Source organism: Microtus pennsylvanicus, chromosome 15, assembly GCF_037038515.1.
Source record: "Microtus pennsylvanicus isolate mMicPen1 chromosome 15, mMicPen1.hap1, whole genome shotgun sequence".
In the NCBI taxonomy this organism is placed as follows: Eukaryota; Metazoa; Chordata; class Mammalia; order Rodentia; family Cricetidae; genus Microtus; species Microtus pennsylvanicus.
Genome location: NC_134593.1, coordinates 34705358 through 34730455, shown reverse-complemented (window position 1 = coordinate 34730455; position 25098 = coordinate 34705358). Strand labels below are relative to the sequence as shown.

General features: G+C 41.1%; 1 protein-coding gene across 1 annotated transcript in view; it reads left to right on the top strand.

Moving 5' to 3' along the window:
- Positions 1–25098, top strand: part of Gtf2f2 (general transcription factor IIF subunit 2) — a 118125-nt gene that overhangs the window by 63249 nt on the left and 29778 nt on the right. Inside the window, exon 5 of the mRNA XM_075949523.1 lies at positions 6245–6326. Coding sequence (XP_075805638.1) covers positions 6245–6326 — 82 coding nt within the window. The remainder of the gene's footprint in view (positions 1–6244; positions 6327–25098) is intronic.

Genomic DNA, 25098 nt, shown 5'->3' with positions numbered 1-25098 from the left:
ACAGCCTGAGCGCCCCCTCCCTTCCACACACCACAGCCTGAACAGTCACTTGGGAGTGAGTCCAGCAGGCTTTCAAAACTCTCCAGGGCGGAGGGGACTGATGATCAGCCAGAAGAGCCAGCAGTTAAAGAATTGTGCCCTGAGGAGGGTCTTAAACTCAGGGGTCTGCTGGGGTTAAAGGCATGTGCCACCACTCCCTGCCTAAGAAGGGCTTCTAACTTAAAGGAGGTTTGCTTTTTGTTTGCATAGTTGTTTAAGAAAGGGGAGAGATTTTTTTTTTTTGCTCATAGTTGCAGGGGTTTCAGCCTGTGTTTGGTTAACTCTGCTGCTTTGGGCCGGTGTGAGGTGGCGAGTATGTGGTGGATGGTGCTTACCTCATGGTGACCGAGAGCCAGGGCTCTCTCTCATAGGAGGGCTAACCCCTGTAGTTGGAAGAACTCTAAATACTATCTTGAAAAGCATAAAGAACTCAACTACTGTTGCTAATTGCACATGGTAAGGAGAACAGGAGTTATTTGGGGCTAGTGAGATGGCTCAGCAGTTAGAGCTCTGGCTACTCTTCCAGAGGAACCAAGTTCGATTTTCAGCAACCACACGATGAGTAACAACTCCATATATAACTCCAGTCCCAGGGAATTCAGTTCCCTCTTTGGTCCTCTGAGGGCACTGCATGTATGTGGTTCACAAATCTAGACACAGACTAAACATAAATACAATTTCTTAAAAAGAGAGAGAGCAAGAGTTTAAAAAGGTGAACTTAACAGGACCTGAATCCGATTTTGCTGAGTTAATCTCTAACTTCAAATATAGTTGCTACAGCTAGATAGCTTCCTTTAATCAGGCCTAATACAAACCAGAGGTTGAATGTTCATGAAACTTGGATCTGAAATCCAAGTGGATTTTAAAGTTTGCATTATGAACTTTAAATTAGGAATTATGTGGAGCACAGGACCACCTCAGATGTCAGAGCCCTTGCTTTCTACCTTGTTTTAAATAGTTTGTTGTTGTTGTTTGCCACTGTGTACAGAAGCTAGTGATGGGATCCTCCTATCACTGCCTCCCATTCTGCATAGGACCTTTGGGATCATAGATGTGCACTACCTCATCCAGCTTTACAGAGGCCTCTGCGTTTAAACTTGGCTCTTCGTGCTCACATGGGGCAAGTGCTTCCCCACTGAGCCATCTCCCCAGCCTGTTTTCCTTTCTTGAAAGCAACTATGGGAGTAGAAATTGTGCTAGCTTAGCTTTATAGAAGAAGCTAAATGATACAAATGTGGGAGTGTACAACATTGGTGCACTGTCATTCTTTGACCAAAAAAAAAAAAAGAAAAATAAAAATCTGTTTAGTGGCTACAGAATGACAGGGTTGTCCAAACGTCTTCACACATTTGATATTGTCTTTCATACCCTTAACCAGCCACTTTCCTTTCTGCTGCTAGACACCAGCTTGTCACCAGCAGGGGCTTTTAGGCGGGGTCCCAGCATCTGCGTGCATGCCTGTGTCCCTACCCCTCTTTCTTCCCGTCCATGAGGAAAAGGAGCAGTACATAGGACTGAGGAAGTGAGTTCTTCTCTGGATCCTGGACCTAGTTCTCAGTTACAGTTTTAGATTTTTATTTTAAATTGGGAATTCTCAACACATGATTTGAATGGTATTATAAGAAAGCATGTATCATCTCAAATTCTGAAGGTCAGGTAAGATCAAAATACCAACTCACAAATTAATGATGATTACCTCTCACCTTTTAATAAAAAAGGAATACTGAATTCACTTAACTGATTTGTTAAGGTGCCAAGTAGTCACACTCAGATGTCTCTAGGGAGGGAAGCTGCTGGGAAACTTTACCAAATGAGGAGAAAGGAGACTACTGGGAATATTAAAAATTATTTACCTTTTAGATGAGCAGGATTGGTAGAAGTACTTCTGTTCTCTCCGAAGATGATAGGCACAGGAGTGATTGGTGAGAGTCGCTTTAAAAGTCCAGAAGATCGGCTTGAAGTCTTAGTAACTCGCTACTGATCTGTGTAGCTGGAGTTGGAAGTGTTCTCAAGGATGTCCACACACAGATGGATCCTGAGTAGTCTTGTGGAAATGAATAGCTAACTTCTGGATGCCTGAGGACTTCCTGACCTAGGTGATCTCATTGCTCACCTCATTGCCAGCCCTAGCACGAACCCTTCCTGCTTACTTACTAATCTAACTTGCTGAAGCTCGAGGTGACTTTAACTATTCACTTCCCTTCCGCTCTTCAAAATGGCACTGGGAGCCTACAAATCTATATTTAGGGTATGTTTTGTTTATTTACTGTTAATTTTTTCTCTCTGCTCTCATTTTACTTATTAGAGGGTTTTTTGTTTTTTGGTTTTTTTTTTTTTACTATAAAACAAGAACAGAAATGAATAAGGCAAGCTGACTAAAGAATTGGATAGGTTAGAAAAGATCTTAAGTGTTGAGACAGGATTTCTCCGTGTAACCACCCTGGCTGTCCTTTGAACTCACTTTGTAGACAAGGCTGGTCTTGAACTCAGAGCTCCACCCACTTCTGCCTCCCTGAGTTTTGGATTAAAGGTGTGCACCACCACACCAGTTAAGTGCTTTACTCCCATCAACCATAGAAAAGTTGAACAAATGCCCAGACCTAGCAAAGGGAAGGGAGGAACTGAGTGTCTCAAGACTCTCAGTAGAATGAGCTTGTGTGTCTTCTTTGCTGATTGCAGTCATAACCATATGGTCTTAGGTCTCGGTGGTTGGAGTTCCTGAGCTGAAAATTCCCAGTACAAGAGAGTGTCTGGGCTGTTCCAGACACCTTCAGTTCCCTTATCATCCCCACTCCTACCTTTTCATCTTCCCAGTTGTCAGGGTTTCTAGCAAAGCTGTTATTGACCCCCAGTTGGGTTTAACTCTGTGTGTGTCTGCGTGTCCGCTGTGTAACACTTGTAGTCTTAGTACAGAATCCCGTGGGTGATACAGAAGGGCCACGTTCAGTTCATTAGATGGTAGGAAATGATTTCATTAGCAAGTTTCAGGGTCTGCAAACAAACAAATGTGATGCATATGTATTCCTGTGGTTTATCTTAATACTTTAAAAAATGCCTAGTTGCTTATTAATAGTGTAAGATAAAGCTTTGCTTTGAGTATGGGATGGGTGTCGTTTGGTCATCTGCTTTTTCTTTCTTGTGGAAGCTAAACCTGTAATCAGTTTTCATTTCTTCAGTCACAAAGTAAGAACTTAGATACAGCAGTAACATTAGTCAAATCCGTATAGATATACGCTTATCTTCTGTCTCCAGATTCACAACAAATTTTAAAGTGTGTTTTAAAAGCAATTTACACTCGCAAGTCTTTGACATAAGACTTACATAGAAACAGCCCATGTGCCACATCTCTTCTCTTAACTTAATAAGCTTATCTGATCCATAATCAAATTATATAATTACTTAAACTAGCATCAACAAGTTTGAACAGAAGTATGTGGGAGTGCTTGAGATTAACCTACTACCCACCAGTGTGTATGCGCGCTGTAGGCATCTGTCACTGTATTTATTAGTGGGTAAAGGAGTGCCTGTGGAAATGTATAAATAAATTAAAGAGGTGTGTCCAGTGCTTCCATTATATTGAGTTTGCTTGTGTTAACTTTTTCCCATCCCAGTAGACCTGAATATGAGGAGAGTCATGTGAGCTCAGTTCTTTTCCCTAACGTTGTCCAAAAATGTCTTGTTTCCAGTGCTTTCCTTACCTATAAGTAAGTCACATCAGGGCCTGGAGTGCTGGCCTGGCAGGACAGAGCACTGATGTTCATCTCTCGGCACCATATCTAGTTCTCATGACCACCTAGAACTCCAGTTTGCAGGCATTAAATACCCCTCCAACCCCCCGGCCTGTCTGGGCACTGCACACATGTTTCATGTACATGTGTATACATGTTTTTCTAGTTACTCTCCCAGAAGACCATCGTTCTGTTCCCACTAACAGTGTCAGGTGGCTCACAACCGCCTATAGCTCCTACCCCAGAGGATCTGAGGCGTGAGGCCTCCAATCACCAGCAATGGCGTGCACGTGGGTGCTTTAAGCTAGGATTTCATGTTTCATTTGTTTCCCTTGAACTATGAGTAATGTAAGAAAAGATGCATGGTTCAGTGGGGAAAATACAAGTGCATGTTCCCATGAGGCTTTGAGAAGTATGTTAGCTATAAACAAGGCGCAGGCAAATCATGCTTGGGGAGGAGGGGGCATACCCAAAGTAAGTTGGTGTCTAAATTTAAGAGAGGGATAAGGGAAGCAGAACACTCACTAATACCAGCCGGTAGATGGGAAAATTCATTGTTATTATTAAGGCTTTCCCTTTAACTTTAGAAGCATTTAAGAGCAGTTTTAGGTCTGAAAGGATGGTATGGTAAGAAGAGAATGTTACTGCTCTGCCTGAGTAACCTTGACTGAAGAATTGAAAGTGTTGGTCAAGTTAAAATGAGCATGGGCCTTGAACTTGCTCCCACCCTTTAAGAATTAAGTGCAGTGTATCCTTTTGAAGTAGGTAGTGCTAAATAGGTGGGGAGCATTGACAAATAGTGGTAAAGGTAGCCTTTTTTTAGCATTCAATGTTAGTAAGTACTTGGGTTTGTGTTTGACTTACTATCAGGAGTCTCATCTAGACTTACTTTGTTTCAGAAAAAGTATCTTTTACTATGCAGTGTTGGACTTTTCGTCATATACTTAGGATACAAATACATCAGAATTTTCCAGATTTTATTACTGTGAGGCTGGAACACATTCTGGTTTTGAACTCTTAGTTTCATCTGAGAGATCAGTCGTGATAAAAGATTTGTGTTTACTTTGAGAAAATTTAAAGTTTAGTCTTACTAACTTCACTTGCAACAGGGACTTCAGGTTTAAAATGTAAAGAATTGATTATATAGTATTTCCTTCCTTGCACACTGTAGTGTGAAGTCAGTATGGGTCTTGTCATTTTGCTTTCTAGGTACTTCTTAGCCTCCGCTGAAAATTTTTTTGTATTGAGGTATTCTGGGAATATTTAATTCAGATGGTGTGTTTCATAATTAGTATTTAGGACCCCAGGATATAACTCCTTGAATCTTGGAGACAAAAATCTAGGGAAGTCACTAGTATAAATAAATTTGTATAAATGGGGTTCCGTGTGAGTCCACCCACACACGTACGGTGTGTCACTCACTGTTTGCATAGCTTCCGTGTGCCGCTTGAAGACAGTGCTGTATCGTAATCGTCTTTGATTCTGCATGCTGCCTTTACACGGTAGTCACTTACATTAGTGGAATGAACGGAGTAAGTCATCCTTCAGAGACGAATCAGCATATTTCTCCTTAGGCAGAGGATTTTCTTACTCTCTGCTCAGGGGTCAGGTGAATTCTCATGGAAATGACTGACCAGGAGCTGTTCCTAACCATAGTCTTAGATTTTCAAGTTGTCATAAAGCCGCTGTCTGTGAGAGGCTTACGTCATAGGCAGCGCCTATCAACTGCACTCTGCCACAGTGCCTGATGCCAGGGAGCTTGCAAGGCCCACGTTTATTTGCTTTCTGTTCCTCTTGGTTTTAAGTCGGGGCACTATACGAAAGAAAATTGCATTTCTGTTTAGACAAATATTCATAGTAGATTCACTGTTTACTTATAATAGTCTTGTTGTGTAGCCCAGGCTGACCCTAAATATGTATTCGTCCTTATCTTCCTCCCCAGTTTTATGACCGCAGACATGTGCCTTCCTCAGTTTACAGATTCATGTTGACACACTGTTTATCATTTATGATTCAGAGTACATAGTATAACCAGATAATGAGTTGCCGAGTTTCACAGTATTTTTTTAGCTGACTGTTCTCCCCACAGGGTGTTCTAGAACCTCATTCGTGTTTTTATATAGGGATCTTTGATTTAGTGCTTTAGTCTTACTGTATTTTTAGAAGTTACTTATGTTACAGATGAAATCCACCTTTTTATTTGATTGTATGCCCTTTAGGCTGGTTTAGTCTGAGTGTGTTCTTAAAGTTGCTGTTGACAAGGGGCGGTGCAGCTCAAGAAACAAGCCAGAAAGTCTCCAGTTTGCAGCTCACTAAGAATGAGTTTTCTGTATTCTGATAAGTGAAGTTGCTATCAACTTAATAGTGTCCTATTGTTTCCTTGGATTCTATGAATCATGTTTTAGTTATGTGTCAAAATGCCCTCTTGGAAATGGTGAATGTTATCTCTGAATACAGTTTTTCTCTTTCCATTCAAGATAAACTGTCATTGGAAGGAATAGTGGTACAGAGAGCGGAATGCCGACCTGCTGCCAGTGAAAACTACATGAGATTAAAGAGGTTGGTGTTTTGTAACTTTAAACTGATTCTTGATATTTTTCTTGGCGCTTAGGATACTTACATTAGATTGCTTATTGGCTGCATGCAAACCGTGGTTCTGTTTGTAATGTTTGCTTCCAGCTCTTCGAGTTCTAAACCAAGTAGTAAATTCCGTGTGATGGTACACACTCTTAATCCCAACAGATCTCTGTGAGTGAGGCTAGCTGGTCTACATAGTGAGTTCCAAGCCATCCAGGGCTACACATTGAGGCCCTGTCTGAAAAACAACAAAGAAACAAGTAGCAAGAGTGTTTTTAGAGAACCGTCAGGACCTGGCTGTTGAAACTACCTTAACCTAGTGTACTAATGCATTTTGCAAGCAAAGTTTAAGATATTTTTCCCTGCTTGTACTTACATTATGTAAGTTCGGGTCCATGCACTCATACATGTGTGTGGACATTTGTTTATATGTTATGTGGGTCAAAGGTCATCCTTGAATAGTGTTCTTGGGTACCTTCCATTTTGTCTTTTTTTTTTTTTTTTTTTTTTTGGTAGAGATGACTTGGTTTGGTTTTACAGACCAAACCAAATCAAGTTTTTGTGACATGGCTCTCACTTGCTGTGGAGCTCGCTGCTTTTAACTGAGTATCTGGGGTTTATTTCCCCGTTCCCACCTCCCAGCACTGGGATAGTTTCACACCCTTGCTGGGGTTCAAGAGAGCAAACTCAAGTCCTCATACTTGGCAGATGCTTTTCCAAGGAAGCCGTCCTCCCCACCATGAATCTTGATTCTCTAATGGGATGTTTTAGAGGTCTTTGTACTACTGCTTTATTTTCAAAGGCTTTAATTTTCCTTCAATGAATGTGTATCAGACTACTGTCTGAAGAAGCAAGTATAGCTGTCAAAGTATCATCTTGCTTTTGATCGTTTGAGAATTTTATAAGGTTGCGTATTATTAAATACTTCAGCTCCCCCAACTTTAATATGCATTAACTTTTTAAAATTACTATTAAAGACAATGACTTTGAGTCAGCAATTTTTTTTCAAAACCCTTAAATGTTATATACCAGTTTCATGATTAGTATTTGATAGATTTCAGCACTTATGAGAAATGCTCTTCCATCCATTCATCTATCTACCCATTCATTCATTCCGTACTATCTACCAGGTGCATTTTAGGTCCCAGAGAAACCATCATACCTGGGATAGACACTGTTGCTAAGCAACTTTCCCACGGGCTGGTTGTAACCATGCAGTGCTGCACCTTGAGAAAGTTCTGTACAAAAAGTTGCCTCCTGGCTGTCCAGCATTCTTACCTGGGAGGTCGTAGTTGAACTTAGAATCTCTAAGTTTACATTGTATTATAAATTTCCCCCCTTTTCTTGATTACATTAGATGCTTTTTTCTGGTGCAAAAGGCTGGATGTGGTTTTGTTCTTTTGTCTAATTATTCCCCTAATTCACATGCCTCCCTGGGGTAAGTAAAAGAATGTCAGTCAAAATGAAAATTACCTTTGTAAAACTGTCAGAAGATAGTTCACTCTTTCTTTGCAGCCTATAAAGTTTATGCTATAATAAAAGGCTTTTTGAAAAATGATCTTCAGATAACTGGAAATGTTGAAAAATACAAAATTAGGTTTGGACTACTTGTTGAGACCTCTTTTGTGGCCTTATTTTTACTTAAAGGACTTAAATCTGTGGATGAGAGCAGACGGGCCATCTGCTGTGTTTGCAAAATGTCTGCCTTATTTTTACCAAAATGAAAATTATATAGCTTTAAAAATATACTATATGGCTAAGTATTCATATTTTAGCCTTAAGTGACTGAAGGAAAGAGGCAGAGTGATTCAGGAAGTGCTGATCATGTAGTCACAGAGTAGATGACATCAGTTTTGAAAGCTGAGATTATTTTGACTAAATAGCGAAAGATAAGAGTAGGAAGAACCTTCAGAATAGAGGGCCTGACATAAAAATAAGAATTGTATAGTCTCTAAACCTAGATGTGGAACTTACGTACAATGACAGCTACCTTTGTGTCATGAGCGCTGCACACACTCATGTATTATCTATTATTTGTCCAATATGTTAGCAACAACTCCAGATCTCTCCCTTAGAACCTCAGAATCAGCCGGGCGGTGGTGGTACACACCTTTAATCCCAGCACTCGGGAGGCAGAGGCTGGTGGATCTCTGAGTTCGAGGCCAGTCTGGTCTACAAGAGCTAGTTCCAGGACAGGCTTCAAAGCTACAGAGAAACCTTGTGTCAAAAAAAAACAAAAAAATGAAAAGAACCTCAGAATCACCAGCGTTCCAAAAACCTTCCACCCCACAGCCAATGTCTCAGAAAGTCTTACAGTTTGTATCTTCAGAATTCTTGTTTCTGTATTCCAGCCGTGCCTTCAGCGAGCTTGCCTTAAACAAACCACAGAAGCGGCCACATTTTCTCACCTCCATTATTGCATTCGCTTGCCATCCACCAGAGTCCAGCTTCCCACCCTCGTCTCCTCGGCACAGTAGCCAGTTCTCTGCAGGTTCCTTTGCTCCTGGTGTCTCAGCTACTTCCTGTCTTACTCAGAATCAAATTCAAGTCTTTGTAACGGTCAGTAGAAGCCTCCATGGTCACTGCCTTCTCTCCATCCTTGTCTCGGCCCCTTCCGTCCTATTTTGCATCAGTTACCCAATCCCCTTAATGGTCAGTGAGAACTCTCTGGGCCCTCTGTGCAGTGGTTTTCAGCTGTCCTCTCACATACACCTTTGATTAAGGCCCACCTTGACCACCCTGCCATAATTCTCTACGCCTGTTCTCTTCGTTGCATTTCTTCTTTCATATCTCCCCTCCTGGACTGTAACATTACCTAGCTTTACCCTAACTTCTCTCTACGGCAGTTAAAGCTCTCATGAGAACAGGGGTTTTACTAGTTTTTTGACTTTAGATTTGGTGCATGTTTGTTTAATTTTTTTCTCACACATTTAGAATATTTCATGCCACACAGTAAACAGTCAGTAAATACTTGGTAAGAAAGACAAAAAAAATGGGCTTGAAAGTTTTTTGCATGTCATTTTGGAAGGTACCAAAGAGTTTGTCTTTTTTACTGGTTAGAACATGAAGAGATTTGTATCTTAACCAGATCATTCTGTCCATAGGCTAAAGACAAGAAAAAGGGAAGGAAACTAGAGGCTGAAGAGATGCCCAGACACAGAGTCTGCTTCAGCAGGGAGGCGAAAAGCTATGTTTGGGGGCTATTCTGAGGCAGAGTCTGGGACTGAGTGCACTCAAACTTGAGGGGTTGTGAGATGACTGATTTCTCTAGCTGGAGATGGCTCTGGGGCCTGGATGTGTGTGTGTCCCACCATGACTGTCAGATCGGCTCCATTCTGTCATGTGGATCACACAGGAAGTAACAGGCCCACGGAAGAGGAGAGACTGGAGGATTTGTAATTTCCATACCCATCTTAATGTAAGTCCTAGTTGACAGTTTACCAAAAAGATTTAAAGCAAAAGTACTTAGCGATGCAAGGGCAGTACCAGTGATTAAACTTTGAAAACAGCAAGAATATATAGATTGTAAGCTGTGTTTCTTATATTACAGTGACTTAGTGTTGGGTGTGTGCTTTGATCACCAAGGTACTTGTTGGGTCCTTGGGGCTGGGGTTGGAGGGGGTCGCACAAAGACTGGGACAGACCACCAAAATCTAATAAAGCAGAATCAAGCTTTATTCCAGAAAAAAAAATTAAAAATTAAACAAATAAATCCCCATGGGGACAAAAAGCTTATCAGCTAGCAGAGAGCACAGCCAGAGATGAACTTGTAAGGCTGGCAAAGGACAGCTTTCGAACTCTCCCTTTTTACAGGAAGGATTAGGCGATAACAACGGAATTTTCACAATCTTGAGGTGCCCTTCTTTGCAGTTGCCATTGGCAGGGTTTTCTCAGATAAACTAGTGTTCGTATTTAGCCTATTGTTTCTCTCTGGTATTTGCTGATGGTGTTTATGGGGCAGTATAAAACCAAAAAGTCAGCCGGGCAGTGGTGGCGCACGCCTTTAATCCCAGCACTCGGGAGGCAGAGGCAGGCGGATATCTGTGAGTTTGAGGCCAGCCTGGTCTACAGAGCTAGTTCCAGGACAGGCTCCAAAGCCACAGAGAAACCCTGTCTCGAAAAACCAAAAAAAAAAAAAAAGTCAAAAGTCATGTACACCCCATCATTTGAAAGTTAGCTCACATCAATTGCTGGTCATGAGTGGCCAAGCGGGGTGTCTGAAAGCTGACCCTCAGTTTACAGAGCCAGCCTAAGTTTGCAGAGAGCCGCTTCAGCCTCGCAGACAGAGCTATGGGTTGTACAGCAGTGTAACCCACTGTTAATAGTTAATCCTTAAGCTGCTGAGAAAGCTGTTGATAGACTACTCTCATTCCCTTAGGTTTACAGCTTTATATTTCTTTATTTCTACATTCTTATTTCTGGAATCTGCATTTCTGTGTTCTTATTCTTGGACTCTTAAAAGCTCGGTGTGTTCTTAACTCAAAAGATGCTGTTCTTGCTTTAGAGTTTACAGTCTTTGAATCTGAAAACACACATGCACCTGCTTCTGTAAGAATATGGTTATGTCATGTTGTAGCAGTGAGAAGGGAAGTGTGCTGGTGCTTTGAAAGGAGAAATGGAAAGACAGATACAGGCGACATTGAAGCAGAAGTGTTTGGGAGCTGAATTGGCAAGTGGATATCCCACAGCTCAGTATCACACATAGGATCGGGTTTCTTCAGGCATCCTTGAGTACGCTCTCCTTAGTGCCATTCCTGTGTTTTGATGATCTGGCTCTTGTCTCACTTTCTGGCTTCGTTGTCAGCTGTTCCTCTATATAGACATGCTTGGATAACACTCGAGATTGATATTCCAGATATGCCCGGGGTTCTCCTATCTTATGCCTTTGTTACATACATGCCACACTCTCTACCTACAGTGTCTTTGCCTCTGCACTTTTATAACCAGCCCATGTGTTGCACTCTTCAGCAAAATCTCTTCACAGTTCCCGTTGCCACATACTTATTTTATGATGTGTGTAAGTGTCTGTCTATGCCTTGTTTTCTCTTGTCCTCAGAAGTTTCATCTTCTGTAACATTCTGGTAATCGTGATAGCAGGGACTGCATTATCCTTCCTTTCCTTGCTTGCTCCCTATTTTCTTTTCTATTTTTGTATTTGTGGTTTGTTGAATAGTGTATTCTGAATAACAAATAACCAACCATATGTGTAGGCGTAAAGTGGATTAAAGTGGAAAAATTGTCAAAATGACATACAGAAACATGGGAATCATTGACACCCAGCTTTTCCTTTACTCCATGCCGTTCTTAAAGTCTGGACTTTTTCAGTTTTAGACATATGTATGTGTGTGTGTATTAAGTGTGTGCTTGTACACACACACTGTTGAACAGGAGCATGTGATTGCAAATTATTTTGGGGCTGGAGAGATGGCTCAGTGGTTAAGAGCGCTGGCTGCTCTTCCAGAGGTCCTGAGTCCGATTCCCAGCAACCACATGGTGGCTCACAACCATCTGTAATGAGATCTGGCACCCTCTTTTGGCGTGCGGGAATACATAGAGGCAGAATGTTGTATACTAAATAAATAAATATTAAAAAATTATATAAACACTTTAAGAATTTTATTTTAGTAATAAGTTCTTGTTATAGCCTTATGAAATTTTGATTGATAAGTTTTCAATTATGACGATTATATATCCATCAAATAATAAGCTAATAAGGTTGTGCTGTTTATTTAGATAAAGGTAGAATTTAAGTTTGTAATGCTTGAAAAATAAAAGATTGACTGAAGAGATGCCTTAGTGGTTAAGAGCGTCTACTGCTCCCCCAGAGGACCTGAGTTTGGCTCCACCTGCACTCATGTGCACACACACACACACACACACACACACATACACACGTGCCCATATATTTTAATTAAAAAACAGGATTAGAGTACTTACTTACTTAGCATGTGAATCCAGTTTTTCACTCCCTAATGCTACTGTGTGCATGTATAGTTTACAAAAAAAAAAAAGTTAGTTTTCCATTTGTAGAAAATACACCCTGTTGGGGAATAGTATTATTTTAAGGTGTGTTGCTTTTGCTTATGCTGCATTTGTTTAGCTCTGTGAAGCTGTGATTCTTTGTCTGTCTAAAACACCTGATGGTCTAATAAAGAGCTGAATGGCCAATAGCGAGGCAGGAGCAAGGATAGACAGGGCTGGCAGGCAGAGAAGATAAATAGAAGGAGAAATGAGGAAGAGAAAGAACAAAAGAACAAAGAGAGGAGAATATCAGGGGTCAGCCACCCAGCTACACAGCAAGCCATGGAGAAAGAAGTAAAAAAGGTATACAGAAATAGAAAGATAAAAGCCCAGAGGCAAAAGGTAGTTGGGATAATTTAAAGTTGAGAAAAGCTGGCAAGAAACAAGCCAAGCTAAGACCAGGCATTCATAACTTAGAATAAGCTTTCATGTGTTATTTATTTCGGAGCTGGGTGGTAGGCCTCCCAAAAAAAGAAAAGAATTAAAAGATCATAACAGGGCTGGAGAGATGGCTCAGGGGTTAAGAGCATTGCCTGCTCTTCCAAAGGTCCTGAGTTCAATTCCCAGCAACCACATGGTGGCTCACAACCATCTGTAATGAGATCTGGTGCCCTCTTCTGGCCTTCAGACATACACACAGAAAGAATATTGTATACATAATAAATAAATAAATATTAAAAAAAAATAAAAAAAAAAATAAAAGATCATAACATCATATCACAACACCCCCACACACACCACACCTCAAACGCCTGTCTTCCTTCCTTCTTTCTTTCTTTCTTTCTTTCTTTCTTTCTTTCTTTCTTTCTTTCTTTCTTTCTTTCTTTCTTTCTTTCTAAGACAGGATCTTGCTGCATAGTTCAGGCATCTCAGTTCTGCCTCTACCAGTGCTAGGATTACAGGCATGTGTCACCACCATGGCTAGCTGACTAAACTTTTTATCAAAGACCTTTCTTTCTTTGATGTAAATCAGTAATTTTAAAATCTAGTTAGTGAGTTTTTACTGTATTATGTTTTAGTGAACAGTGCTTGAGCTACATGCTCTTAGTAGCATAAGTGGCTATATTACAAAGTGTTTTATAAATGATGTATTTATAAACAGTGTTCTTTAAGGGTACTCAGTTGTATTTTAAGAGAATTTGATTTTAGGAATCAGTTCTTATTATAGCTCTTTGTTATTGAATTTTGACTGATAAATTGGTCAGTTATGAAAATTACATATTCATTAAATATAAATTAGTAAGATCCTGTCATTTATTTAGATAAAGATAGAGGTTGAAATGGGACTAGTATTATGTAAACCTTAGGAATATTGAAACCCTTTAACAAATGAAATTCAAGCCAAGAGAGACGAGCCTGCTGTCATTTCCTTTCATCTGATTCCACCACACAGAAAACTTGTGCATGAATCTGGATGGGCACTCGACAGTGTAGAAAGTAGACACCACCTGTTACTAGCTTTGTTTGCTGGCCTTAAAACCTGAGACTCTGAGCCGGGCGGTGGTGGCGCACGCCTTTAATCCCAGCACTCGGGAGGCAGAGGCAGGCGGATCTCTGTGAGTTCGAGACCAGCCTGGTCTACAAGAGCTAGTTCCAGGACAGGCTCCAAAACCACAGAGAAACCCTGTCTCGAAAAAAAAAAAAAAGACCCTAGATGGGGGCCAGGGGGTGGCGGCACACATCTTTAATCCTAGCTTTTAGGAGGCAGGGGCAAGTGGATCTCTGTGAGTTCGAGGCCAACCTGGTCTACAGAGCGAGTTCAGGACAGCCAATAAAAATATCTTTGACCATCTTGCTGCAAATAACTACAGTTCCAGGCGATCTTGTGGTGCCTTCTTTAGGCCTACACAGGTGCCTACATGTTTATACACTTTAGCGTACATATATAAAATAAATAAATAAATCTTAAGGTATTTATATACTTTTGATTTATGGTTTTATTTAGAATGGTGATCATACATATGTACACATACGTGCAAGGTGAATTTAAGTTTGCCATATAATTTATCATTCAAATAATTTTTTTAAAAAAATTTAACTTTATCATGTGTGAAAAGTGGGACAGTGGCATATTTTTTTGGTGTGAATATTCTGTAATTGCAAGGTTCACTATTAACCTTATGGTTCTTAACCATGCAAGAATGGCTATCCTCGCTCTGAAAGATGCTCAGTCCCCATTCCCAGGGGCTGCTTTTTTAATAACTGCTTTTTAAAATTTGCCGCGCCAGCACGGCAACTGTCGTTCTTCTGAGCGAGGGACATGGGGATTAACACGCAGCACAACTTCAGGTTCTGCAGACAAGCCTTTTATTCCACTTTCTCACAAGTGTATATAGCCCTCAGCAGTTCACTGCTGCAGACTGCTCCGGGAGATTTGCTTCTGTTATAAGGTGACAGCTTCCAAGTGAGTATAGACACTACTAGGAAAATATCTTAAAACGTGAGCTCATGACCTAAACAACAGACTGGGGTTTTACATAAGTGATTATCTTCTTTCGAGTCATCAGTGTCTTTTTGCATGTAAGCGCTGTTTCGCCCTGAGCATCTCTGGTCTTTTAAACTCCCACACTCGGGTATTTTTTTTGGTGTTGTTTTGTTTTCTTTTGTTTGTTTTGTTTTGTTCCTCTTCTGGTACCAAATGTGTTTCCTCTCTTGTGGAACCCAGATGTGTGGTTTTGGGCTTGGGGTTTTGTTGTTGTTGTTGTTGTTGTTTTAATGTGGGAGTACAAGTCTTTTAGAATCAAAGGTTTTTTTAAACGCCAGAGAACAGAAAGAGCCTCTGTGTTCTGGCCCCTTCTTGCTGCCATTCTGGCCAAGTGTGCGCTGGATCAAGACCAGTCCTTTCTGCTCCCATATGCATCGTGTACTTTCCTGACCTGCTCTCCGTGGTCCTCAGTTGTTTTCTGCTTACCAGACTCTGTTCCTTCACATGCAGCACAGAGGTCAGAGTTGCTTGACAACTGCCCCACACAGAGCAGACACCACCTTCCCAGTTCTTGCTGCGTGTCCCCTAATTACCTCTTAGCCACATTTTGCTTTTTATTTTACTTCTGTTACTGTTGTCTCTCTCAGACTGGGAGCTCTTTGTGTTCAGGAGCTGTTTCTCATTCATCTGGTGAACACTAGCAAAGGTTTTGAAAGTGAAAAGTTTCTAGTTGTACATTGACTGACGAATATACAGAATGGTATGTTTAAAGGCCTTTGTCTGCATTTTCAGTGAAAGTGCTAAATTCTGGGCAGCGTCGTTCCATGTGGTGGTTTCCCAGAGCCTCACAGCTTTGCAGAATGAAAACCCCTTCGTATAAGTCTGTCTTTGTTCACCGCAGCTGAAAGGCAATGGGACTAAGCTGAGGCAAAACTCAGTAGAATGATTGTCTTTACTATCTGGCCATCTCCTTCTTCGCCTTCCTTCTTAGCAATATCTATATTTAGACACTGACTTTTTATCTTGTTCTGATCTTTTTATTCTGTCAATTCTGAATGCATCCAGTCGAACTGAGCACTTGATTTTAAACCTCCTATTACTGAGTGTTGAAATCCCTTCTCAAGGAATTTGAGTGGGCAGTTTTCCCTGGAAGGAAGAGAAGTCACCGGAGTTTCACCATTTATATATAGTTTGGCCCCAGGCAAAAACCTAATTGGTTTTAGTTTGCTGGAAGATTTGTCACCAGGACAACCATCTCTGCCTCTGAACTGTTGAGCAGTGCTGGCCCTGATGTATTTGTTGGAAATCTATTCTCTAAAGACTTAAAACTGAAGGTGGCCTCCAGAGGTGACCACGTTCCCATAGGTGGAACCGTACTGTTTGTAACCAGTCCAGCTGGTGTTGCTACAGATCAGATTAAGGAGTTTATTTCTGGAAAGTTGTTGTTTTGTGTTAGAGAATTGTGGTTATTTGCAGGTGTATTTAAAGAAGGAAATGGTCACAGGAATTAATGTGAATATGGCTTCCATGTGGCACCTCACTGCAAAATGGGCAAACCAAGGGAAGGAGCTACACTGCAGACCTATAGTATGTGTCCTGCTTTCTTTGTGGATTACATAAAGTCTGGTGTGCTTCTCCTGGTCCTTGTAGGCACTAATATTTTTATCCTTTGGACTATAATTCCCCGAAACTTTTCAGGCTGAGAAAAGATGTCATGTGCTCCTTTGTGAATTAGTGGAGATCCTAGTCACTAAGGTGAGTCAGGAACACCAATGTTGTCAGTCAAGTCTTTAACTTACCAGTGGGATGAAGTTAACTTATACTTTGAGATGATCAGAGCTCAGTCTTTGCACTTTGTTATTCCCCAAATGACTTAAGCAGAAAGAAGGTCAGCCTGCATGGCAGATCACTCATAAATGGCTTCCTGTTGCCTGAATCCGTTCTTTTCATTTACTGCCCTCTTGGAAAACTTGTTTCCACTTTCGCAAGTGAGAAAACTGAGTTGCGGAGAAGTTAGGCTCACAGTTTGTAAATGGCAAGGCTGAATTTGAACCAGTATCAAATGGGATCCGGGACTGTTGACTGACAGATTACCTCTCTAGATCTGATGGTTTCAAAATACTGTCTAGTATGCTAGGAAAAAAGAAGGAAGCTTGCACACTCCTTCCTCTCTAAAGTCCTCAGAACTTAAACCAATAACATTAGTACAATGACTGATAGATTACCAAGTAAATATAGTAAAAATAGTAATATAAGATATATAATTATTTCCATTTGGAATTTTTACTCAGTTTCTGATCTTGCAACTTTAAATGAAGTTTGATATCATAACTGAAGTTAGAGCTATATATATTATCAGGAGAGAGGTAGAACAAGTCACTTTATGCATTGTTTTATCGTTGTCAAATCTGGAACGCTTTAGTGATTTTGATGAAATAGTCGTCATTGTGAAGATACTCATTGTTGTATTTCTAGTAAAGATAGATAGTCATCAGAAATGTGTCTGACAGCTAATAGGTCTAAAGGATTTGCTGAATAGAAGAAGGGATAAAAGTCATGAGACTTGGGTTTAACCAATTAGAATCTCCTGGGTGTCATTATGAGTCATTTCTTCTTACGTTATGGCATGTCACATTGACTTACATACTTCTATTACTTCCCCATACTTCATAGTTCCCAAGCATCATTTATTACTCGTTGGTCAACAGGTATTTGCTAAGTATTTAAGAATACTAAGCCATGGGACATTTAAAAACCAACCAGAGATACTGCTTTTGGAAATTAGATTAAACTGATGTAGTGTCCTGCTTTATGCTGTATAAGAGGTTGGAATAGGCAGTAAAGAGTAGAGTTCATAAATCCACTGATGCAGTAAAGTCAGAGAGGAAAGCTGTCGGAGGGGGGGGGGGAGTCCAGGCAGGGCACAGTCAGGCAAAGCAGTAGGAGTGGTACTTTGTAAGCCATCCTGAGACAATGAAGGAGCACATAAAGGCAGCCCATGAGTAAATCTGACTGTAGAATATGTCGGTGCTGGGCTGAAGGCTAGATTCCATCTGATGGTAGTCCCTGGTGAGCGTCCTTTACTATACAGGAATTTTCTAGACTCTTCTAGGGCTTTATCCTTGGCATACCCCCCTCATTCAGTTACTAACTTGAGTCTTTTTGAATATATATATATATTTAATGGGTGGGGTGTGTGTGTGTGTGTGTGTGTGTGTGTGTGTGTGTGTGTGTGTGTGTGTGTACCATGTCCTGTGAAAACCAGAAGAGAGCATTGGATCTCCTGGAACTGGGGATGGTTGTAAGCTACCATGGAAGCTGGGAGTTGAGTTGAACCCAGGTGCTCTGTAAGAGCAACAAGTACTCTTAATCAAAATCTTTTTTAAGATTTAGTTTTATTTAATGTGTTTGCCTGCACCACATGCATGCAGTGCCCTTAGAGGCCAGGAGAGGGCATCAGATCCCCTGGAACTGTAGTTTACAGACAGTCTTAACCATATGGATTAAGACCCATATGACTTAACCATATGGGTGCTAGGAATAGGACCGCAGTCCTCTGGAAGAGAAATCAATACTCTTAACCGTTCACTATTTCTCTAGACACTTTAGTCTTCCTTTTGGGGGTCTACTTATCTCTGTAACTCTTTACATCCTACATTTTATCCATTTAAAATATATCAGTATATAGATACATATGTATATATGTATGTATACATGTGTGTATTATATACATGTGTAGAAACTCCAACATGTTTGTGTCCTCTCCTCCTGAGACTAGTCTCCTGAGTTTCATATTCATGTGTGTAGCGTTCCCCTTGACCAGTGATTCTCAACCTGTGGGTCAAAGAAATTGCATATCAAATACCCTGCATATCAGATATTTACATTACAGTTATGAATAGCAACGAAATAGTATTAGGGGTCACCACAACACAAGGAACTGTATTAAAGGCTCTTAGCATTAGGAAGGTTGAGGACAGCCCTTGACTGTCCTATTTGGATGGATGCCTGTCATTTTAGCATACTTAAACCCACCCTAAAATCCTTCTGTAATACTAAGTAAGCTATAGTTTTTATTTCTAAGTACAGACTCAGGAACAACTACATAATTCACAGAGCTAGTTATACAATGATAATATATGGCATTTGCTTGTAAATTAATCTATAATTGTGACAGCAGTACAACAGATTGAGCACTGGGCTCTTGTACATAGAAGCCAGTATGATGCACTGTGTGTATGTATGTATGTATATAGAGCCGTGAGTATGACGACAACCTGGGCTACATAGCAAGATTCTTGCATTAAGTAAATTGATTTATCTTTAATTTTAAGAATTTGCAAGGTCATACATGATCCAACCCTCAGAACTTTGTGGTCAGATCATGAGGCTTCTTCAGCCTCCTCTCACTCGTTGGCAGCAGCCCAGGAGACCGCCTTTTGTCCCATCTCTGATTCCTTCTGCGTGTGAACGAGCCTTTTGCCAGATCCTCAAGTGGCAGCCTCCTTCCTATCATGCGTTCTCAGTTCACGTAGCCCTCCCTGGTCCTCCAGGGTGAAATAATGTGGCCTTCCTCCCAGTGCTACCTCATGGTCACTTGCTGTCTTAGTCACTGTCCTGTTGCTGTGGAGAGGTAACAATGGCCAAGGCAATTCCTATAAAAGAAAGCATCTAGCTGGGGCTTGCTTACAATTATGGACACTTATCTCATTATCATCATGGCAGAGAGCATGGTGTTGAAACAATACCTGAGAGCTACATCCTGATCCACAGGTAGAGAGAGGGAGAGATGTTGCTCAGTCAGGTGTGGGATTTGAACTTCAAAAGTTCACCCCACCCCCACCCTTGTGACTCACTTCCTCCAGCAAGGCCACACCTCCTAATCCTCAAATACTGCCACTCCCTGATGGCCAAGCATTCAAATATATGAGCCTTGGGGGCCATTGTCATTCAGAGCATCTCACCTGCCATGATATTTCTCAATGTTATTCTTCACACTTAAACTATCGTTATTAATTATGACTAACTAATGCATTGCCTCTGTGCTCATCACATAGCACGTGATGGTGCATAAATATACGTGTTACATGAGTAAATGTTGCTTATAATCTTGTTTTTACGTGGTGTGTGTGTGTGTGTGCCTTGTCTGTTCTGTGATTATGTGAATGTGTGTGCAAGTGCCTTTGGAAGTCAGAGTTCTATCCCCTGGAGCTGGAGTTAGCTACTTGAGGTGGGTGCCAGGAACTGAACCCTGGTCCCTTGGAAGAGCAGTCCATGCTCTTAAAAACTGAACCGTCTCCAGCCCCTTAGCTGATGTTTCTTAAGATTTTTAGGTGTGTGGGGCGGGAGTGCTCCCTGTGTGTAGGCGCTTGTGGAGGGTCAGACCTGCTTAGAGCTGGAGCGGCAGGTGGTTGTAGCTGTCCACTGTAGGACCTGGGAGCCTCTGCTGAGCTGCCTCTCCAGGCCTCTTTATAATTTAAAGTTCTTAGTCTTTGGTTTGCTTTTTAAGGTCTCTGTGTCCCAGCCTGGCCTAACACTTGAGATCCTCTTGCCTCTGTCACTCCAGTGTTCAGATTATTATAGATGTGTACTGCATGTCCAACTTACTCTCTCTGATTGATAATGTTCTCTTATTAAATCCTAGCAGTTTTACCCTGCTGAGCCATTTCTTCACCCTTCCTTCAAAATCGGTTCTTCAGTCTTAATAAAAATGTATTTTTATAATAACATATTTGGTGTGTTATTTTATATGATATACACATGTACTATCAAGTTGTAGTTGTAACCTTAAAGTGTCCCCCAAAGGCTTGTGTTTAAGGATTGACTCCCCAGTGGTGTTTGTGAGGTGGGAGAAACTTAAGTGCTGCTGGAAAAAGGAGCTCTTTTGCCAAGATGTCTCTCAAAGGAGATAAGAGTGACAGCTGTTCTTCCTCCCCTGTGTTGCATTGCAGCCATGAAGTGAGTGGTTCTGGGCTTCACTCACTCCTTATGATGCTCTGCAAGCTAGTCTCGGACTAAAACCTAGAATCATGACTCAGGCATTTTCTCTTTGTAAGTTGAATGTGTCATGTATTTCTTACAGTAATGGAAAACTAGCATGCTTTGACGAGAAATTAAAGATGTCCATACCTGTTGAAACCAAAGTTAACACTATACAGAGCAGAATTCCCCCCAACACAGAATCAGTGTTTTATATTGTTAATAATATGGAGCACAGTTCCCCCATTATATCAGTATTGTATCCAATAAAATCAATGGTTTCATAGCCAAGCATCACAAGTTCATGTAACCCTCTGAGTAAACTTTGAGCATCTCTTATGTAACAGCAGTCAGGGATAACAGGAAGAAGATACTCATCTTAGAGTTGCTCGCTATAGATAATTGTTTTTGATATTCAGTGTACTATTTAATTAAATATACTTATATAGTCCATCTGCATCGTGGACTACACCTATATCATTAGCCTTTAACACGTCATGCCATAGTCCAGCATGATGCCGATGTATAGAGAAAACTTACTGCACACATGTGCACACACACACACCCCCCTCAGAAACACTTTTATTTGTGAGTCTGTTGTTTACCAGTACTGTCTGCTACACTCAGCAGTTTTGGAGGAGGTGGATGTGGTGACGGACGGGCAAATGCTATTCACAGAATTTTCCGTCCTTATTATATAATTACGTTAAGTGCCATCTGGCTTTTTCCTGTAGCGTGTTAATTACTCGTGGTTCTTCTGTTTCTGTTATTAGTGCACTTTGGCTTTGCTGCTTTTTAAGTATAAAACTTTTTTTTGATAAAATTTTTTTTGATAAAATGTTTTGTTTTTTTGATAAAATGTTATCCTTCGGGGTGAAATGGAGTCCAGCCTGTGTAGGCTCTAAATAGTGAATAGATGGTGGCAGTGTGTGTGTGTGTGTGTGTGTGTGTGTGTGTGTAATAACTACTGGTAATCATGTTAAATAATTGACTTTTTCATGAATATTTTGTTCTATAAGTTGTTTTTCTGTTACTATGGGTTTTTTTCCTTAGAGAAATACATTGTTTATATTAGTTTATATTATGTTTTTTATTTTTAACTTTGGAAGATTGAAGGCATTTGTCCATTATGATATACAATTAAATAAGCTCAAATAGCTGGCAAGAAAAACACAAATAAGGATAATTATCATTACTTTCTAGATATTTGAGAAAGGGTCTCATACTGTAGACCCGATTGGCCTGAAACTTACTATGTAGCCAAGACTGGCCTCAAATTCATGGCAATTCTCTCATCACTTACTAGCTATTATTGTCTCCAGAAAAGGTTACCTATATACTCATAAGTTAGCTAGTGAAAATAACTGTAATGAGTCTTTCTTAACAGTGTTCCTATTACATCTGTGCACACCTTATATCAGACTTGATTGAGAATCACGTTTAGCCTTCTCTTTAGCTCACATTTTCTTACGAGCACCTGTGCTTGAATTGTGCTCTGGGTGTTTTCGAGTACTGTCAGGAACAGGGTATGGTCTTTCCCAAGTGGGTCTCAGACATTAACAGCTCTCAGGTTCTTTTCCTTGTCTTCTGCAGTTTATCTCTAAGAGCTGCCATTTTGTAATGTTAACGGTGTCTCCTTTTTTGGTGGGGAGAGGGTTCAAGACAGGGTTTCTCTGTTTAGTCCTGGCTATCCTGGACCTCACTCTGTAGACCAAGCTGGCCTTGAACTCACAGCGATCCACCTGCCTCTGCCTCTCAAGTACTGGGATTAAAGACGTGTACCACCACTGTTGGCTGTTCTCCTTCTCTGACTTACTCTGTTTAATTCCCGGGAGCTAGGAATCCAGTGTGTGTTAAAGAGGATTGCATAGACTCTGAGTTGAACGCTCAGAGCGGCCATACTTGGCCTTGTGACATCTGTTTTGGTTGTTGAGATGGTTTCTGAAATTCTTTTTAGTTCTGGTGAAGGCACATGTCATTCATCGTATCTAATAAGTCACAAAATGAAAGTAGGTTATCTCAGCTGAAGACCCTTCGTTAGGGTAACGTGGTCTTTGTGAGAATGATATGCTTATGCCATCTTTCTGATACTCGGCTATATAATAAAGTATTGCTAATTAAATTTCCTGATGTCTTTCCCAGTACTTGGCTAGGAAACTGAACCGTGCAGGCAAACAAGCTCTTAATATTAAGCTGCTGATTTCCACAGCCGATTTCTCTGCTAATCATTAAAATTTCTATCATGACTAAAGTAGGCAGCTTCAAAATCTGGTTTGGTTTGGTTTTGCAAACCCTGCGCCTCCTGTATGCTACAGGCAGATGTTCCACTGTTGCATTGCTCTGGCTTCCCCGTATCAGGGTACTTTATAGTTGGTCCAGTACACATTTCTTCACCATCCAGCTGCATGGAGAGCCACCTTCTTTTGTAGGCTCTGTCAGTGATTGTATCTACAAAGCATAAGGAAGATAAAAATTTCTCTTTAAAGGCTTGCATAGTACAGGCTTTTTCAAGCTTTTGTGTGAGTATGCAAATCAGCTCAGGTTTTCACAGAGAAATGTCTATCCCAGAACCAGCAGCAGAGGTCTGAGCTAGAAGTACACACAGTGATTCACAGGCAATCTGAAGAGTTTGATATAGGTGGCCCTTAGAGTGTGAAGAACTACTGACATATAAAGTCTAAAATGTAAAAACCTTTTAGCAGGGGGTATAGTTTTAAATAATATGCAGACAAGAATAAAGCAGCACTCTGTGTAACCCAAATTCTGTTTTATCTGTAAGCTAAACTGCAGTCTTGTGCTACATAATTTATTTTTTATAGCAAGGGACCATAAAATTATCATCATCCCTTAAAATTATTGCTTCATTAAATTGTAGCTCTCTTAGCTGGTGAGCTACACTGATGTTCACACAATGACAAAATAAGCTGATAATACACTTCTCAGATGTGCCCCCACATCATTAAGTGTTGCAGGCCCTGTGTCAATTCTGTATGGAGGTAAGGTTGATACAGGGTCCAGACTGCCATTGAACTCTTCCACCTGCTTAAGCCTTCGAAATGTTTGGAGAGTAGGTGTACACCATCTTGTCCAGCGCAAAATTTTTTTTAACTACCTCACCACAGTTAATCTTTGCCCTAAGAACAGCATTGGCCTCTTAACGTGCTTCCTCCCAAAGACAGCAGTGAGTCAACAGTTGGAGCAAAGACAGAACATTCAGGGACTTACAAGTGTAGTGTCAGAATGTATCTTGAAAGGTACACTGCCAGAGATTGTATTATTTCTTCCGCAGAGTTATCTAAGTAGTTAGCAGAGACTTGGTTGTAATTATGGATCTTTTTGTACTCTACAAATTCTATCCCAAGTGACTGAGCTGCCCTTCCAGAACTACATGTGAGGCCATATATCATGTGTCACTCAAAAGCAGTCGTGGTCTCTGCCGCCTGTTTGCTCACATAGCACACCCCAGGGGTGGAGCTTTCCTCCTTGTAGGCACTGTCCTTGAGCAGCTTCCCTTCAGAAGCTCATGCCACTTGCTGTTAGGAGAAGCGAACAGAAAACAAATACCGAAGAGCCGACTAAGGGAAGAGTGGGGTGTGGGTGCAGTGAACGGACGTGCAACACTACCTTCCAAAAGGCTGAGGCCCAACACTACCTAAGAACTGTCGGGCAGAACTGCAAGAGACCACAGCAGAAGGCCTTGGCATGATACAGAGGGGAAGGCAAGGCAGACTAGCACCCCAAAGAAACCTTCTGGAACTTCTAAGGATGTCCGCTCAGGAAGCCTTTTGTATCTCTCATGGCAATGCCTTCCTTCTTGGGCTGCATCCCCCCAGGGAAGCTGTCCCTCCATCTACAGTGTCCCATTTCCCCAGGTACTTTATTCATCTCTCTATTGCAGCAGTGATCACTAGAGGACCCAATGTCCCCCAGCTACTTACAAACTGAGTATAAATGGCAGCGATCCACCATGTTACACTCCACTTAATCCATTCAGAGTCCAGTACCCATCAGGTCACAGACTACTGACCTACAGTCCATTTAAAGTGCATTAGCAAAACTTCCAGAGAACTCCCCAAGGCGGGGCCCTGGAGAGGAAGCCCACTGCACAGATGGTGTCATCACCTTTGTAGCAATGCATCACAGGAATGAAACAAACTGCAGGTGGCTGTTTGTGGCTGGAAATGTGTTCATACACATATGAACCTGTGGGTTCACGGATCTGTTTTAGAAAACTGGTTCTTACAGCTGCAGTTCTGTGGTACTTAACTGTGTTTTTCTTAAAAATCAATAAGCTGAAAATTCAAAAGCAAGTTCTTGTCTATATCTCAT